Source organism: Semicossyphus pulcher, unplaced genomic scaffold (genome assembly GCF_022749685.1).
Source record: "Semicossyphus pulcher isolate SPU_LCO1_2020_fin unplaced genomic scaffold, fSemPul1.0.p SCAF_27, whole genome shotgun sequence".
Taxonomy (NCBI): domain Eukaryota; kingdom Metazoa; phylum Chordata; class Actinopteri; order Labriformes; family Labridae; genus Semicossyphus; species Semicossyphus pulcher.
This window is the reverse complement of record NW_027211701.1, coordinates 5,050,717-5,070,523: the sequence shown is the minus strand read 5'-3', so window position 1 is coordinate 5,070,523 and position 19,807 is coordinate 5,050,717. Positions and strand designations below refer to the sequence as shown.

General features: G+C 39.4%; 1 protein-coding gene across 1 annotated transcript; it reads left to right on the top strand.

The window, feature by feature from the left end:
• The first annotated feature begins 11,531 nt into the window (after nt 1-11,531).
• Nucleotides 11,532-19,115, top strand: sp6 (Sp6 transcription factor). Its single transcript, XM_069676994.1, has 2 exons — nt 11,532-11,652; nt 16,457-19,115. The coding sequence occupies exon 2, from the start codon at nt 16,577-16,579 to the stop codon at nt 17,501-17,503; it is 927 nt and encodes a 308-aa protein (XP_069533095.1). The 5' UTR covers nt 11,532-11,652; nt 16,457-16,576; the 3' UTR covers nt 17,504-19,115.
• Nucleotides 19,116-19,807: the final 692 nt, after the last annotated feature.

Below are 19,807 nucleotides of genomic sequence, written 5' to 3'. Positions count from 1 at the left end.
AGACACTTTTCTTATTCATTTATTTACAGGTAAGTGTGTATTAAACTGTAATTATATCCAAACTATTTGTTTCATCATACTTGCTGATTATCAGCTTCACCTGAACTCATGAGTTCATGTCTGTGTGACTCAAAATGATGACCTGGACAAACGTCTCACCTTGTATTCACCAAAGTAAACAAGTTAAGTTTTTCATAAGAAACATTACTAACTACCAGAGAGTGAAGGGGCACTCCACCCATTTTACATATCAAGTTAAGTGTACTACACGCACAGTAGAGAATGACTCAGCCTGTAAAGTGTTGTAGGATATATTGTCTTTTGTATGTCTGGTTTCCAAAGTCAAAAAACAACCCAGATGATGTCATCAGGGTTATGGTTGCATTATAGGAAATGTAGCATTTGGTGGCTATCTTCCAACCCTCAGACTTCCAAACTAGTATGATGTTATCGTATTGCTGACCTGAGCGTGATGGTATGTTACTGCAAGGTAACTTTTTCAACATATTCAAATTTAGTGCAAGAGGGTCAAAGTTCAAAGTGCAATGTTACGACAAATTAGTTTATCCTAATCATGTACATATTGCATGCAAAGTATTTTGGACAGCTGTAGTATGTACTAGCCTATAGTAAAAAGAAGAAAGGGATCTTTTAGGATCTTGACAGATATCTTTGCCTCTGCTTTTTTGACTATCTCTTTATGGTTGGTTAACAGGAAGTACAATAATAAACCACCTATATGGAGTCCAGTCCATTTTTATTGGATATGTTGACATGTGTGTGTAGATATGTTTAAAGAGCATTTAATGATATTTTACAAATTTTTAAACTTCTTTATGTAACTCAATAACATATCATACATTTGTGTCTTGTTGCTGCTATTTTTGTATTGTTGCATTGATGGCGAGTTGAACATTCAATTTTGTAGTACCTGGTGCACCCTTGATTACACATCTATTGGCATACTATAGAGGCTTATTTTTCTAGTTCCGTCCTCCTGTCAGCTTATAGGACTGAAGATGAGAGGTGAAACGTCTTCAACAACTTCCACCAAGTTCAGTTGCCTTTTGGATTAAGCTTCGAATTACCATAATTGATGGGTGACTGAGAACCATCACAGAACTGGTGCAATAAAGATAGTCCATTGTATTCTATTCTTTACTGACCTAATTCACTTATACTTCTGTTTATATCTTATAAGTGTATATTATAATCTCTTACCTCAGTTAATATAGGAAAAGTTGCAGCAAGCAGTCCACTGGAGAGTCTTTCTGATGTTTCGGTAGGAGAATAAAACTGTTATAATTTATAACCTTACAACCAAAAATGTTTTAAATGCAATAGTTAAATGGTTAACCATTAATAAAGCCCTAAAACTTTTACATTTAAAGGGGTTCCTATATAATATCTCATTTGATTCTTATAATTACTGATGCATTAACATGTGAGCAGCATTTAATGTTGTACTTAGTAGTGATAGAGACAACTTTTTATACTTTTAAATAGTTTTATCTATAAGCACACATCATAAATTCATATAATGTGTGAAAAATGCATAGTCAAATAAATGTAGTGAAGTTAAAAGTGAAATACTTTTCTCTAAAGAGGAAAAGAATTATAGCGCGGCATAAAACAATCAACAAAGTATTTATTTATTGTCCCTAAGTACAGTAGCTTAGTAAACTTAACAACACATACTGTAAGAAAGACTAAGGCTGGAATTCACTTCATCACAGCGCAAAGAAAACTTTAAATTTAAATTTCACTTCACAAAAGTCAAACTGCAAATGAAAAATGATATTAAAGGTGTCCTCTTTTCTGCCACAGTTTTTGCCACTGTGAGACCTACTACATCCTGGTGCTTTCTACTAGTCCCTGGATCCCATGTTGGCTAATCAGTGTAATTAAAGTTTGGTGAGTCCTGTGTCAGTGCGTTTATCTAGTGGGTGTCTCCCATCGGTGTTCATTCAATTATGTCGCTGACTCTTCCTGTCTGTGGGCTCAAGTCTTTCACTTCACAACACCTTATACATTCTCTTTGCATTTATCAGGCCTAAACACCTTGAAAGCAAATGGAATTTAATTTGTGGTGCTAACAGCATTAAATTAAACATACATTTTAAAATTATAAATAACTAATTGGCAACATGTCTTTCCATCCGTCGCGTCTCTTCTGGTTCCTGGCCTTTAAATTTCTGCCCACCTCCCAAATAAATTCATTTTGAGTAATTCAAATGCATTTGGTCTCATGTCCATCGTTTGTTTCTTTAAAAAATAAACACCAACAGCAAAAGAAGCCAATCATAACTTTGAGCAATCCTTTTGTCCACTTCCTTTGTACAAGCAAGAAAAATAGTGACAGAAAAGGTGACGAGTGTGTATAAGATTGAAAGTGCTAAGCATTAGCTGGGGTCTGTAGGGACGTGCCTTGGAACTGGAGGGTGGCTGGTTCAAGTTCTGGTATGGACCAAGTATGGAATTGGGGCTGGTAGCTGGAGAGGTACTAGGTCATTTCCTGCGCTCCGTCCAGGTGTCCTTGAGCAAGGCACAGAATCCCCAACTGCTTGGGGCACATGTCCACATGCAGCCCCCTTACTCTGACATCTCTCCATTAATGCATGTGCATGTGTGTATTTCAGGCCTATGTTAGTGTAGCATGTTTGTAATAACAGAGTGAAGACATTGAATTTCCCCTCTGGGATTAATAAAGTATGTCTTCTACTTCGTGTTCTTCTTCTTACAAACATTCAAGCTACACTGATTACATTTTTCATATTTTGCAACTGATCAAATAACCATGTCCAATAAAAAAAGGTGTTGCTTGTAGTGACGAAAACACACATAATTACTACCCAACTCCACATTTCCCCTCAGCTCCAACCAGACCCTGCAGCAGGTTTATTAGGAATGCAGGGCATTTGATTATTGGGGACAGGCACTGTAAATTGGTACTTGCCTGCATCCTTTAACTTACAGATTTATCACTGTAATAAAAATAAAAGAAAGGAATGAAGTAATGTTTAGACAATCTTCAAAACTTAAAGTTAATGAGTCTTCGGTGTATGCAGCAATATTGGCTTTGAAGTACCACAGATATTCATCTGCACAGACAGGCCTACAACAATGGAAAATGCTCAGTTCAAGTCTATTGACTAGTCCAGCGACCAATTTGTGTGTAGCGCCATCATGTGTAGCCGCCATTACTGCGGTGGCAACTTGTCTGCTGCCTCTTGCTGACTGTGACAGCAGCATAGATAGTAACACTGTTAGACAGCCATCAGTTAGTGATGAAGGTACATAAATCAGGTGATATTTACATTCTTTAGATTTTACATATTAGACAGTTGTTACAACAACAGCCTGATTACATAATGGAGAAAAAGAGAAAAACTTCCGACATCCGACATCCAACACATGTTCGTGATGAAGTGCTGTGTAACATAGAGTAATTCTAGCTAGTTAGCTTAATCAATTAACTACATTTAATCATCACAAACGAGTTGCATTGACAAATAATTTTTTTATTCATTCAGCGCGTATCTTCTATTTATTAGCTAATGCAGCTGCTCTGTAATGATTCCATGTTGATTATGCTAACTACTAGCTAGTAGAGGAACGTTATACGAGATCATTTTAATAATCACCTGGCGATGAACAACAAAATGCCGTTCACATATCACTCAGAGAGGGACAAAATTACTGTAATAATTATAATATGGTAAATATTATATTCTCGATCCACTTCTAAAGAATATCTAAGTCCTCTGCGCGACCAGTGAATCTATGTAGAGTTTCCGGTCTCATGCAGGGGTGACTGTGTATAAAAATTATAGTTTGTCACAACCGTTTAGATCAGCCGATGGCTCCACAGGCTCTTCCTGATGTCCTTTACATGGTTGTCAAAAGTAAAGTTACATAGAAAGTAACCGTAAAAGTCAAAAATTGTTCACTTCTGAGGACAGCTAGTATTCAAACATGCAGATATTGTAGGGAGACGCCACCACAGAAATGGCGGCTTGTCAACTCCTCTGATTAGTGTATAAAGCAACATGCTAAATTAACACCCCAATAAGTTTGGCATGACAGTGGCTAATTGACCTATTGTGTGTTACAGAGCAATAGAGCCAATATAACAACGATATATAATTAATAATAGATATCACAAAGCTGGCGAAAGCTAATCGTTCATGTGTAAGCTGATTAAATAAATCACAATGATGCTTTACAACAACTTCTGTGTAGAAAACCCTGTCAGATATGTACATATGATTTCATGGCATGGAGTAAACTTGAACAACGAACAAAAAAAATACTGTAAGGTACAGGGTCGGAGGGGTTTCATCTACTGAGAGCTAACATGCTCTAAAATCAGTCTGGAAAGTCAGGAGCTAGCTAGGCTAACTGTTGAGCATTCAGGTTGATGAGCTAATGCTTGTAAGCTAATGTGTTTAACCTTAGTGTACGCTAGTTAAAAGGGAGACATTGTGATTTTATTTTCAGTGTCTGTGGTGTCAAAGTCTTACAGAAGGTCAGTGAGGGGACAGTTGTTCTTAGCATGTATTTACTTTGATTCGGTTGGTACACCATGCATCGAACAAGTATGTCACTCGTCACTTATTGTGACAAACTGTCTCCCAAACAGGAATAAGCTAACAGAAACTGGTTGTCAGACTGAATACTGAAGTAAAAGAAAATTCAGTCCGATCATTGAGCTAACTTTGTAACACTGTGAATGCTGCTAACAGAATTCCTTTCACTTCCATTGTATTGAATTGACCAGATACCACAACAACTAAATACACTATAAGTTTTCTGGTCACTTGGCTTAACCAACTGTTAGAATAGTTGTTTCACAATGATTTTGTAGATTGAGCAGTGAGTTTATAAAATAGAGAAGATGGAGAACTTATGGAACTAATAACTTCATCCGCACTAGCAACAGACTGTCAAGTATGTGGTTACTGTTGTAACTCTATTAATGGAAACCTGTCCAGCTGCATTGCATTAGGTGACAAGGTTCTTAGTTATTCATTCAAAACACTCCAACCAGGTTATTGCCCTGTCAATAACTGCTGCTCATCAATATGAACATGTCAGGAGGCCTCATTCTTAAAACTGACTCATGTCAAGCTTTGGTGATGCAACCAGTTTTATGACTATCGTCTAATAACAGTTGACACGCACACCTTAGCACAGAGGAAACGAGGAGCACCCACCTATCTGCTAATGGTTGTGTTTTTAGATTGAGCACCTGGAACCTATTGGTGTTCAGTTATGCCCAGATTTGTATGAGGTGTTGAGTTATTTTCCAAGCAGCTTGATGGTGAGTGGTGCACGCTTGTGGCTCAATAGGAATGCTGAAGGCAACAGGACTGAATTCTTGAGAGATTTCTGAATAGACAACCTGTTACCTGAACGGCACTCGGCTACTTCCACACCCTCTCCAGCCTTTCATCTCCTGGAGCGTGCTGACAAGCACCGCACATCCTGTCTGCTCTTACACACAAACAGTAAGAACGCCATGAGAAGTAAACACCCACCTGAGCGGCAAAAAGGCAGACACACCCAAGCAAGACCTCGCACACACACACACACACACACACACACACACACACACACACGCTTTAGTGCAGGGAACAGACAGTGAAAAACAAACCTTGTTAGAACACCAATACATCTAATCATGTTGACAACAAACAGCTGTGATGAATTATGAGGTAATGAAAATGATTTAGAAGAGGGATTCAGCCAAATGAAACAAAAAACAAGATTGGTTATAGATTTTTTTGCTCGTCCTGTAAACATCACTTCAAGTGTAGCAAGATGGCTGTACTGTAAGCAAAACACCTCAAGGAAATAAATCCAGATTAAATTACATCTGTCTGTGTCTGTCCTTCTTCAAGTGGGTGTAAATAAGATGGTGTAAACCACAAGTTCAAAGATTTCATCAACTTATCAACACAGTGTCTGGGCACTGTGATATATTTTAGTTACGTGGACAGGAGATCGGCCATTTTGCTCGCTCAGTGAACTCAGATATCGAAACAAACACGTACACAGTGCTAAGTCGAAACCCTCTCCGAGAGCCACGCAGGCATTGTGGCCCAGTTTGTAAGCCCTGCCATGTAAAGTGGAGGGCCGGCTAGAGGAAGATGAGGGGTGTTAAGGGAAGGAAACAGCTGGTGAGAAGCCCAGAGGATATTAATCTGAGGGGGGAGACAGGATGGCAGGAGAGGCTGTCTAATAAAGCATGGTATTACTGCTGCAAAGGTGTGTGTGTGTGTGTGTGTGTGTGTGTGTGTGTGTGTGTGTGTGTGTGTGTGTGTGTGTGTCTGTCTGTCTTCCTGGAGGATTACTGGTGAGCTAGAAAAAAATGCTCAGTGTCTGTGTCCATCTGGCTACTACAAACTTTACGCTCTAAATTTTTCAAAGTTCCCACATCTTCCAAGAAATCTGAGGACATTTTTGGGTTGAGTGTTTTTTAGCTGCAAATCTGTGATCATCTCCACTTCATGTGCTAATCCAGCATGGTGCATTTCAACTTTTACAACCCTTCACATAAGCACAGAGAAAGGGGTTTTGAAAATTAGATAAAATAAAGCGATCCAAATTTTCTCTGAGCAATTAAAGTTCCGGTTAAAAGGCAGAGGTGGAAGATGGGAGGGGAAGCTGGGCGGCATCAGTCGCACAGACAGTAATGACGGCGCCACTGCTGTTTAACAATCAAAGATGGGAGGCGGGGGCTCACAAGGAAGTCTCTCCTTGAAAAATACAGGTGTTTGGTACAATCAAAGCGCAGCTTGCAGAAATGACTGGGTTTGAAGTTGAAAGGGGTGGCAGGGGGAGAGGGGGGCCGTTGTGGTGAGTGAGTGCCTGTATGAGAAAAAAAAAAGTGACTCAGAAGACAACTGTGGGCCGGTCTCTCCTCCGGGATTTTGAATAATTAACAAGGATAAGGAAGTTGACTACTAGGTGCTTACTGTTTACTTTGTTTGGATTGTTTCTGCCTCTGGAGGGGAAGTGAGGCTTTAGTGGGCCTAGCTCTCTGGAGGCTGGCGTGTTGGCAGGAGGATTTGTCTGAGACACTGGTGTGGTTCCCGTGGGACAAGAGGCAAGTCAAACCAGCCAGAGACCAGAGAATCAGAATCAGAAGCAACTTTATTTAGAGGGAATCGTGTTTACAAAACACATGTCCTTAAAGGAAAGCCCCCAGTTGTACACAGAAATACAACCCACACAAACTACAACTCATGTCTCGTGTAAACCATTTTGACCTTCTGGGAAACCCAGTCCAAAGCTCCAGAAACTTGTTCCTGACTAATTACTGTCATTAAAAATACAAAAGATACTAACAAGCAATGACACTGTATGTTTGGGGTGTGTAAGACAATTAGCTCATGCAAATAAAACTTTTCAACAATTCATTATATGCTGGGCTACTTAGCTTAGCTTAGCAAAAAGACTAGATAGTGAGGGAAACAGCTAGCCTAGCTCTAAATAAAATCCACCTACATTTTAAGCACTCGTAAATCTCAGTGATTAACAAACTATGTATTTTTATTTTTGTTTTTTTTAATCTCTGTGTAAAACAAGTTAAAAGCACACATTGTTGGTGTTATTTGTTTGTTTGTACTAAACAATTTCTTGTCTGGTCACAGTGACATCCCACAAAACCCTCTGAAATCACAAACTATGTTTTTTTGCGCTGCATTTCTTGAATGTAAAAACAAACAAACAGATTTTTCCTCATTTGGACAGAGCGGGGGATAGCCATTCCCCCGTTTTCCTTCTACATGCTAAACTATGCTAACTGGTTGCTGGCTGTAGCTAGCTTTTTTGTGAGGCATATAGACTTCAGATTAACAAAGATTTTCCATAACAAAGATGATGCAATGCAAGCTACACCAATGGTATAAATGTAAACTTTCTGCCTCCTATGTAGACATGTTCTCAGTTTAATGATGCATGCAGTGAACAAAAGCACTTTGGGTGTTTTGTGCTGAACAACTACTTGGCTCGTAACTTGTCAGTAACTTCCTACAAACACTTGAATTAAACAAGATGTAACATGTAAACTGGTGGAGCAATATTGTCAGCTAAAGACTCAGCCAAGCCAGCTGTTTCCTGTCTTCAGGCTAGGCTAAGCTAACCGATTGCTAACTGCAGCTTCATAAATTTGAGTGTACAAATATATGATGTATAAATTATTCTCATTTATGGGTTAGTAGAAAAATTGCTGAATGAGTGAAAAAGCAATTTCTCAATTTCCTAAATATTTTTTAAGGTAAAACATGATTTCTGATCTTACAAACAGTTTTTTTAAACCCTGCTTCAAGTCCACTCACTTTCTTTTTTAACTGCATCTCCGGTCGGCCATATCTGCTGGTGTTTTGTTGTCTGTGTAAAAATGTCTCACAGATTCACAATTAAATTAAAGGAGGGCTTTCAGCAATTAAAATAAAGTTTAATTTAGCAACGGCTCCAGCAGCGACTCCTTAAATTCAAAATGAAGTGAATAAATCATCAGCGAGACAATCCTTTTAGCATTTATGTGCTGTTCAAAATGCAATTTGGCAGTATGTTAAAAAAAATAGTAGTTTGATTGACGTTAATGACCTCATACTGAGTTCCAAAACACTCATGTAAAGTGTTCACATTGGCACAATGTGTGTGCTGCCTGGTACTATAAGTAAGAAATAACCTGTATAGTTGGACAGGTTTGGTGACAACAACAACTTAAACATGTTAAGGTCAAAGATGGTGCCGTCATTTTACTAGATGTCACTTCAAGACGTTGACATTTACAGAAACATTTCTGGATTGATGTCAATATTAAATGTCAGCAGTTGAGGAAAAGCCTCCTCCCAAGTGTTTTTAAAGAACCACAAACATTTGCATATACACACTGTGTTAATTCTCATACAAAACAAATGTGAGACGTTACATAAGAAAACTGTCAAACAAGCTATCTAAACACTTTAAATCATTAGGAAAATTTGTAAGCCCCCATTTAGAATTACACTGTAATTAAATGTTATTAAGCTGTCGCTTTCTGATTGTGCTGCGTTGTATTCATGAGGAAATATGCTCGACTATTTAAAGACATCGGTAAACAACATTTAGACGAGGTGTGTGGTCTTGATTTCCTCTGTGCACGGACATTATACTGAGAGAAGTGGGATACAAGGACATTAAACTAATTTAAACTCTTATTTAACATGTGTTGGCAGCAGATTTGTTTGAAATTTGTGAATGTTTTCAATGTGTGAATATTGTTGCAGTTATTTCAGAAAGCACTTTGGTGGGCTAAAGTTTAAACAGGGGTCCGGTACCACTGCTAGTCAGGTAACTGCTTAGGGAAATTAGATTTGGTAATTAGAGTTGAACTTTGGCTTGAAAGTGTACATAGATCAATACTTTAACTCTATTTCCTGATCTTCCTGCAGTTCCTTCATGCAATCAGTTATAAAGTCAGCATGCATGTGTAAAGTGCTGCTTCAGAGAAAGAGGAGCTGAGGGGGTAGGAAGTCACTTCCCGCCGGCCTGTCTGTGGTCTGTGTTTGTCAGTTGATTTGAAGTTGCTCCTCCAACATGCTGCGACAGGAAAGGAATTAACTCAGCGAGGAGACAAAATAAAATAAAAAAGACCTCAAAGGAAGATGACGGTATAAACTATTAAATGTGTCATGCATAATCAAACTGCAGTCCATTTAACTCTGACATATTACAAGACGTACAACTGAAATTCAATTCATTCCTTTGGCATGAACATTAATCAGTCTGAAGTAGTCTAAACATTGTATTAAACACACTTCATAGTAAAGTGAGATACATTTTATCTGTATAGGTTAGATCATTTAATAAACAGAACTGTTGTCTGAAAAGTAACATCTCTAAATATGTGCTTTATTGTGCCTCAGTTCGACCCGGGCCAAACCACCTCTCAGGAGCGTCTGCACTCAAAGGATTCCCAGGTCTCAGCTCTCTGACTCGTAGGCTGCTGTCTCATCAGGTTACTGCTCCGGTGCTGTGCATCTCTGGGACATCTAAATAAATATATAATCACATTGACATAAAATATCACAATGATGTGCCAAGTCTCCAATGTTTTTCTTTGTTTGTTTTTGTGAGATGTTAAATAATGTGTTGTTTTGAAAGAGAAGTGCTGTATTAATGAAGTTAGTGTGGCGTAGAGCAAACATCATCTCCTCACGTCGTCTAAGAAAGGAAAAACTAAAGTATTATTTTACTAGAAATGTAACATACTATTTTAAGTCTTCATAGCTTTTTAACCAATATAAAAAAAAAATTTTAAACTTGCAAAATCCTAATGGTTAAAATATTAGAAAATATAACGTACATTTTTTTTTGTATGTTGGAATTTTTTTTTACGTAGCTAAAGTATATTTTTCTCACAGGGGCTGTGCTTACATTGTTCTGCACTTAGTACACTAACTATTGATACGTATCCTGTACAGCAAACTCCAAAGTATCCCTTTAATTTGGTTGGTTTATTTTAAAATGTCATTTAGCTTTTATCGGCCTGCTTTTATTTGCTAACAATATGTTTGTCCCATTTGTTTTGATTGTTAAGTGTGTTGGTATCATGGTGAACTGTGATTCTGCAAACTATTCTGATAAATGTGTGATAAATATGGAAAAAACTGCTTTTAAGAGGTCAAATTTCCATTTTATACGGAGCTGGGGTACTTCAACTCAACATATCATGTCAAGCAATACCACACAACCAAAATTCATTTGCAATTAAAAGTCCTGCATTAAAACTTTTACCTAAAGGTACAGAAGTGTTAGCAACAAAATGTACTAAAGGAAAGGAAAATAAATAATAATGTAGAATGAGACCACTTTTTATGATTCATTAGCTTTTAAATCGTAGATTGATGTTGCAGTTTGACAAAGGGAAACTAACTGTAACTGCTTTTACCGTGGAGTTTGATTCACAAAAATGTCTTATTATATGTAATAAGTTCATCTTTATCTAAAAAGAAACTTTGCAACAACACCCTTTATATGTACATATATGAGGTGAAGGAAAAAGTATATTTCCAAAACATTTTATGGAGCAAAAGTATAAGTTAAGAAAGTAAAGTACCTGAGGACTGTAAGTTTATGCAGCAACACTCCTGACTCAGACGTGCTCATGTTGTGAGACCTCTGTCTGCACTGTATCTGGAAGTAAACCAGGGAAAATGTTTATAATAATATAACAGCAGCCTAAAAATTAAAACCTCTGACAGGGACCCCCGCAGGTCCGCAGACCACACTTTGAAACACAATCTCTTTTGACAGACTGTCCCATTGATCGTCGTTTCCCCGTCTCCTCACCTGCAGCCGAGGGGGGCGCCTCTTCAAAGCGGGGGCCTGCACACCGGCAGGGAGGGGGCGGGGCCTGCAGGGACTCAAGACGCGCAGCCTATGGCAAAGTTTGTCACTCCTCACAATGCTGCTTACCTGTGCGCCAAAACGCCGACATCGCCTCACCTGGAGCGTCTGCGAGAGATGAAATATGATGAGGATATTATTTTCCTGCGAACATTTTTCGACGAAGGGAAGAAGCAGCTGAGCTGAGCTCAGACAAAGTTTCTTTTTAAGTCCAAAAAGAAAATCAGCAGTAGCTCCAAGGACTGACAGGTAACTCGGGATCTTACATTTGCTATCACTGAGACCTATTGTGAGCGTTACCGTATCTGTGTATATGATCAGCATTAAAAACAACCTTATTTCTAAACATGACATGAAATTAATCATTTATAACACTGAAGGCACGTGCTTTAAGTCAGCTACTGTCGACTATAAGACCATATATGACAAATCGGAGTTTTCATTTGAAAGTAGACAAAAGAAAAGATAATAAGCAGAACATTTAATATAACGTGTGAACTAAAACTCCTTAATTTGTACAAGCTAAGTTGTAATTCTTGACCATTTGACTGTATTTTGTAGAATGTAATTGAATCTCCATAAGAAAGTTCAGTATTAGCCGCCCTATAAAACATGAATATGAAGAAAATATAAGAGTATAAAGTCCAGGTTGTCAGGTATTATCACATCAAAGGGTGGATGATGTTTTTTAACACTTCTCTGCAGTAAAAATCCAACTGTCTGTCCTGTGGGCGTTAAGGTCAGTTTCAGTGGGATGTTGCCCTAAGTGTGTAATGTAATCACATTTAAAATGATGTCTAATCTATCTTCCTGAAAACATTAAATAATGTTTCACATGTAAGCAGTAACATATTATGTGGAATCACACGTGAAGCCTAGAAATATCTCTGAGAAAGAAATCAGATCTGTATATGAGTGCTGTCCAGCAAATGTGCCGCCTTTCATTGTCGCTTTTTATCTTGAGTTCTGGTCTAATGCCATTATTGGTCTCCTATGTCCGACTTAAAATATTAATTTGTTAAAAAAAGTTATTTAAACTAAACTTTGCCACTATAGGAACAATTCTCAGGGACCCTCTGAAACTGATTCAAACTGGAGAATAATAAAACGTTTCTGCGACTGTACACTAAGACAAATATGTAGATTAAATGCAAAATTCCATTTTTATTTTCATCTTTATAAATGGCACGTGAATAGGAATAGGTTAATCGATAACGTAATAGCTTGTGGGGACTGATCAGTATTTCAAATGCAAGTCTTAATAAGATTTACATGATATTATCATTTACTTACGTTGAAAACCAGACAGAAAGATAGAAGCCATACGTTTAAGGTTTCATTTAAGTAAAAGTGTATAAGTATTAGCAACAAAACATACTTGAAGTGTCAAAAATAATAGCACAAACATGCAGAATGGCCCCTGTCAGCAATATATTGCACTAATATTGGAATATTATTACTGATGTTATAATACTAGTTATGTAACTGCTTTACACACAAAACGTTTGGGATGTCTAATCTAAAACGATGCATCCTTATTTCAAACTGTTCTTGTTTTTTGTCTTTAAAATTTTAAATTCAAACATGTAATGGTCGGTTAAAAGTATTGTACTATATAGTAGTGTAGCATTAAATGGTTGTACTGTAGTAGAGTGCTTGAGTTTTATGTAACTTTCTGCCATTAAATTATAATGATTATTTATTTCTATGAAAAAAAAAGTAGTCAAACTTTGTACTTTGCATTTTAAATATGATTCTATTACTTGTTCGATATTTCATCACTGTATCAATTAACATGACTAATAAAATATAAACAAACACAATACAAAACACAACCTAAAAGAATGAAGGAACATATATATTTGAAATTCTTTTTATTTACCAAAATAATGAAAATATGGACAAATATCACTGAAATATTTTTTCAATTTCAGACAGGGAACATCCAGAAATCACAATCCTTACAGAAAGCATCATCCTACTGCAAAAACATATACAACTTTAATGGTAAACCAGGTGTGCACACATAAAAATGAATTGCTACATTTTATAATCAATCAAATTAACGTTGGTGGACAGTTTGCATGAATGAAACAGTTCTGCTTTTAAAATGTGCATGCATTTTAAGAGGGAATAAAATCAGAAATTTTAAATTGTATATAAAATATTCTCACAGTTCATGTTCCGCGGCTGATAATGGTGGCTTTTAAAACTTTGCTAATCAACTGTGAAATGGAATCTGCCTCTTCTTTGTTCACCCATAACAGATGGAAGGATGCAAAAATGCAGTGACAGTAAAAGCACATACAGTGCTGTAGATATTGTGGTAAAATATGCAACAGAAAAGGCTTTTTACGCAATAGTGTATAAATCAGTGTCACACAGACGCTCCTAAATCACTGAGGATGTTAACCTGTCATCCGTATCCAAACTATCTCTGCACTAAATCACACTGCTGAAGAGCAGAGGAACAGATTAGCAGAGATTAGTCTTTCATCTTAAACTATGCGTGTCACTAACTCCATCTTTCACCCTCAACAACATTTTATTTAAAGATTATTATTATTATTATTATTTTTTTATTTGATAGGACAGCTGAAGAGAGACAGGAAAATTGGGGGGGAGACAGTGGGGGATGACATGCACCAAATGATCGGCAGACTGGGAGTAGAATTTGCGATCAGTGCGTTGAGGCCTGCAGCCTCTGTACATGGGGCGACTGCTCTACCATCGGAGCTAAACCAGCGACATTTTAGTTTAAAATCTAGTTATCCTTTTTTATAAGTTCTCAGAAATAGCATTATAAAAGAGTCTTTATAAATATGACTAGTTTTATGTTCTTTATGTTGAGGTGATTTTAGCAGGTTTGGGGTCAGACTTTGGTCATTACAGCATTTTGTGTTTGTTCGAAACATGTTTGAAAAGCATTTACGCACGCATGGGCAATAAAGAAAGTCAGAAAGTTTTGATTTTAACCGAGAAGTGTTTGAAGCGAGTTTTGGAACACACTTCTGACAAATGACCTGACCCTGTGAACTTTTGGGCTCAACCTTCTTGTCCTTCTAGCAGGTTAAAACAAACTACTTGTTCATACCCTTTGACCCCAAACGTACCCATTTTTACTCTAAGGCTTGGGATGAGATATGATGAAGGGAGAGTTTTGGGTAGAAAGAGGATTAATCTGGCCCGTAAAATCTTATGGAAAATAAACTGAATAAACTAAATACAATTTCTGAAAGCAGAAAGTGTAAAAATGCACTCATGTCGTAGCGATTTCATTTAGAAAGTCCCAAAGGAGAAACGTTAGCCCCCCTCTCTGCACCTCTTTGCTGTGGCAGACTTGTAAACCGGGGGCTGTGCTGGGTCTTGGTCGGGCAGGTTTTATGACCATAGCTCTGTCATTGCTCTGTATCATCCTCCTCCTCCCAGGCTGCCACCCCCTCCCGGGGGCCCCCTCTATGCCATCTGTTTCCCTTAGGAGCTCGTAGCGCTCCCAGCACTTTAGCTAGCGGAGGAGGATGCTGCTGTCTTCGTTTGTTTACGGTCATGTCAGTAAGAGCGAAGTTGGGGCGACCATTTCGCCGTGCGTTTCAGTCGCATTCCCAAAAAATTACAGAGCAGCTCTGGCTCCAGGCCGACATGAAATAGATCAGCTTGACCTTTAACTCCAGACCTTTCATTAGGGAATTCCAAACTAATTGTTTTACGATTTTATTGTGACTAGAAAGCATCTCTGAGTGGGTTTACCTGTACCTTGAAAGGCAAGTGTTATCCTGTTGGTTTGGTCATATTGACTTAACAAATTGAGATCCACTGACAGGGATTGTTCACTGTCAATCAGAGTGACGCCACCTTTGTACTAAACCATGTGCACACTCTTCCTCCCTCTATATATCAGACATGCATCTCTTCCTCTGGAGCTTGACCTCTTGTTTCTGGGCGACCTTGCGCAGTTTGCTTTGTCAGATTTGGTATCACAACAAGTGATCTCAAGACTAAGAAGCTTCAGACTTTACTGTTTCCTGCTGTAAAGATAATTGCAGATGTTCCAGGATGGGGGTGTGGTGGAAGTCAACAAGATTGTTTGGGGCCAGGACATGTTTGGAGCCAAGCACAAGTCTCGCAGGCTGGTAGCTTCTTGTCATAAATTTCAACAGACTTCTTCGATTTTAACAAGCTTCGTGTCACCTTTGAAAATGAGATCCCCTCCCCCTGCTGACTGACGCTGCCAAAGTGTGCACAAGTGTACATACCTGCAGTGTGCTGGGGACACGTTGCTGTTTCAGAGCGTGTGCCCATAATTATAGGCATAAAGTAATTGTTCTCGTGTCATTGTTGGACTTCCATTCTCAGGCTTCTGAATGCCGTCAGTCTGCAACTGTTGATGCTCTCTGCAGCCGGTGTGTAAGAGGCGGGGTGTTTTACGGGGCTCCTATTGTAACTCGCCTGGAGGCCTGTTGTTGTAAATCATGTGTGATTTATAAAAAACAGGTTCTCCTGTCTGCCAGGTTTCATCTCCACAAACCTCAGAGACGTACAAATAGACTTTGGCCTGCAGCCATACCTCCCTGCAACTTCTTCCTTTACCAAACTGCTCTCCTGTCAACACTCCCCTTCACTCTCGTCCCTCCCCCCGCCACTGCCTCTGCCTCTGCACTCGGCCGACCATGTTGTTTTCTTTGCGCTTGTCTTTTGACTGTCCTCCATGGGAAGTACCTGGCAGCGGATGCATGTGGCAGGCTTCTGCCTGGACACGTCTGTCTCCCCCCTCTCTTCTGTCTTCACGGCCACGCAGCGTGAGAACTGCAGTATCCATGGTGATGAAGGAGGTGCACTCGGGTTGGTTACTTAAATGTTGTAGACAGGAGGATTTAGGCCTGAGTGTCTGCACTTCAGAAGTTCAGAAACGTTAGATCAGCAGAAGCTGAGCTGTTTCACAGCCTGAAAAAATGACCTCAGGACTTCAAAGTCATCACATGTGTTTCAGGGAAGTTGATGAGTGAGAAAGGCTGAGTTCAAAAGTTAACTGTTTGTCTGTTCTTTCTCTCTGCAGGTTTTTTAATGCATCGCTGCCCCACCATGTGGTAATCTTCTCAGCGTTATCCAGAAGATAGTGAACAACACTTGAGCAGCGAAACTCTTCAACTGTCTTGCACCTGCAGCAGCTGCTCTCATGGCCCACCCTTACGAGCCGTGGTTACGGACAGCACCACCTAGTGGCAGCTCAGAAGACATGAACATCCCCTCCTGGTGGGACCTCCACAGAGACGTCCAACCAGGGAGCTGGATAGACCTGCAGACAGGGCAGGGGGTGGGCCTGCCTTCAGTAAGTCCAGGGAGCTCCATGGGGTTGCAGCCGTCTTTGGGGCCCTACGGCTCTGACCCTCAGCTTTGCACCCTGCCTCCTGCGCAACACGCTCCACCCTCACACTCATCTCACCTCTACCCCCAGGATGGCTTCAAGATGGAGCCGCTGGCCCCTGAAATGCTGCAGCAAGAACCGTTCTCCCTGGAGGAACCACAAGAGAACCCTGTGTCCGCCCGACCCAAGCCCCAGCGCCGCTCTTCTTCCAGAGGTGCTGGCCAGGCCGTGTGTCGCTGCCCAAACTGCGTCCACGCTGAGCAACTGGGCCAGAGCACCGACGACAGCAGGAGGAAGCACATGCACAACTGCCACATCCCCGGCTGCGGCAAAGCCTACGCCAAGACCTCCCATCTGAAGGCTCACCTACGATGGCACAGCGGGGACCGGCCATTTGTCTGCAACTGGCTCTTCTGCGGCAAGAGATTCACACGCTCTGATGAACTGCAGCGCCACCTACAGACGCACACTGGTGCAAAGAAGTTCAGCTGCGCATTATGCCCCAGAGTTTTCATGCGCAATGACCACCTGGCCAAGCACATGCGCACACACGAGTCTCCGCCAGGACATGGGGAGGAGAGGGTAAATGGAGACGGGAGAATGGAGAAGGGCTTTGATGCTGCTACACCTCCTCAGTCCTCCTCAAATGTGTCTGCGTCTGATGCCACAGAGCCCCCGCTGAAGCTGAAATGTGAGACAGACCCCTCAGTCTCCAGTGTGACAGGGCAGTCCGGCTGATTTCATCACGTTCAGAATATTTTTTTGCAGTTAAAGGTTTACCGTTTGTTGCCCTCTCTGTCAAAGAGGTGTCATAGTTTTACAATAGAATAGAGAATAGAAAAAAGGTTTGGAGGAACTTTCATCAATGAAAGTTGGATAAAAGAGAAAGTGTTGGTTTGTTGTCCTGTGAATCTATCAACTGAGTAAACTCAGTGATATTTGAAATGTTATAGCACACAGGAAAAAACAGGAATTCAGCTGGATAAACTTTCCTCTGTTTACTAATAGTGAGAGGTGGCCAAAGAGACAACTGGGCTGAAGCGGCAGCTTGTTGCTGGACTACCATTGCTGCTAGAGATACCAGTAGACCAACCAAGATCCGAGATCAACTGAAGGTGGCTTATTACCTTGTTTACAAAGAAACTAATCAAATATGTATCTGGAAGAGTTGGACAAATATTTGTCTCCAACAAAGGTAGCACGCTTTTGAATGGAGCAGGGACACGGTGACATTTTGTTTTAGCATCACTGTATATGTGTGTAGCCTACTGCACAAGTTGTGATGAGACACTGGAATATAGAGGAGCATTATCTCATTTTAAAAGGTCAGTAGCCATTTGGATGGTTGCCAGTTCATGCCACAGAACTGGGTGTGTCTTTGTTGGTATGCACGTAATTAAAAAGGTACAGAAACACAATGAAAGTACAACTCACACTGAGGCTCAACTGTGGCAGCATGATGACTGAGACAACGCAATGCTCACATAATGATATAATATAATTAAAATATAATACATTATAATATTTAAAATGGGAATTATATGCACTAAAAATGCTAGTATTTACCAAATATGGTGTGAAGTAGTTTTGATGGCAAAACACTTCATAGGAATGATCATACAGGAGGAGAATGTGAACACTGGTTTGGGTTATGAACGATGCAAAGACGCTTTAAGTGCATCAAGGATGTGAAAAAGGTTAACGACTTGAACCAGACAGTGATGCTCTCCACTGCCAGCAGGTGAGAAGAAGAAGACAAAGCTGAGTGGACATGGAGAGAAAATGCTGCCTGGTCAGATGAATCATGGTTTCTGTTTCAATGTCTACGGCAATCATATCTGACATTTACATGACTCACAGATCTACTCTGGCAACACTGAAGGCTGCTGGTGTCGAATGAAACTTACAGAAATATACTTTACACCAGCTGCATTTTGCAGTGTCAAGATTTAAATAGGCAGTAAACAATATTTTTATTTGAACAACGCAACCAATTACACGCTTCTGGAAGTTTGTTATGGACAGGCCAAGGCTAAAACAGAGGAGTCATTTCTTTTTTTATTTTGCATTTTGAGAATAAAGATGGCTGAAAACTAAATCCAGATTTCAGTACTAGCACCAGGTAAAAGAAACAATTATCAGAGGAAGATTTAATTTTCTTGGAGAATACATTTTAAACTTCAAAAAAACTTCCTCGTGATTTATTTTTCCTATACCTATACCTATATTCCTATATTTTTTTCTTAACATTTTGACTTTTTCCTCAGTGCAAAAAATAGATATTTATACCTGGCACTAAAACTGAAAATGCGACTTTATTCTCAAAATTTCAACTTTATTCAAAAATATTTACTTTCTTTAAAAAGCAAAATGTAAAAAGAATCTTCCACCTCAAATGTTTTTTTCTGTATGCCTAGTCCTACTCCTCTTCCATAATGGCTTGTATTGATGTAACAGTGAATCATAACTCTGCAAGATCCTAATGAGTATGCAGAAAATGTTCAAACAGCGTACCATAAACTCATGCCTCAAAAGGTTGAGGTTACAGTTATCTTATACCTTTAACTGATTCTTCCAAAAAGCACCAGCCATTACTATTTGCAAGTTGGATCAAGCAGTCGTCCCAATCATTCACAAAGAATGTGTGAAGGGCTTATCAACACATTTAATTACAATTGTTAGTGTGTCTACAGTTTTTCATTGCGCACGGACAAATCATTAAACAAAACATTTTTTTGAAACACGACAACCATTTGGCTCTGAATTAGCATGCAGAGGAAGTTAGTGTTGTAGTTGAATAAAATGTAGTTGAGCAACACAATTGTTTAGATTACTAGTGTGAAATAGTTGACTTTCATTATCAATATTATGTGATCAATAGCTCTGTAGCAGGCAGTGTGAGAGGCTTTACAGTTTAAAAGACTATTAGGATGTATGTAAACCATCACAGGCATTAGGCTGAGATATCTATATAGTAGGGAGCTTGCTTTAATGGAGGCTCACGATTGCTGTATTTATGTATAGAAGATATGAAAGGGAAGA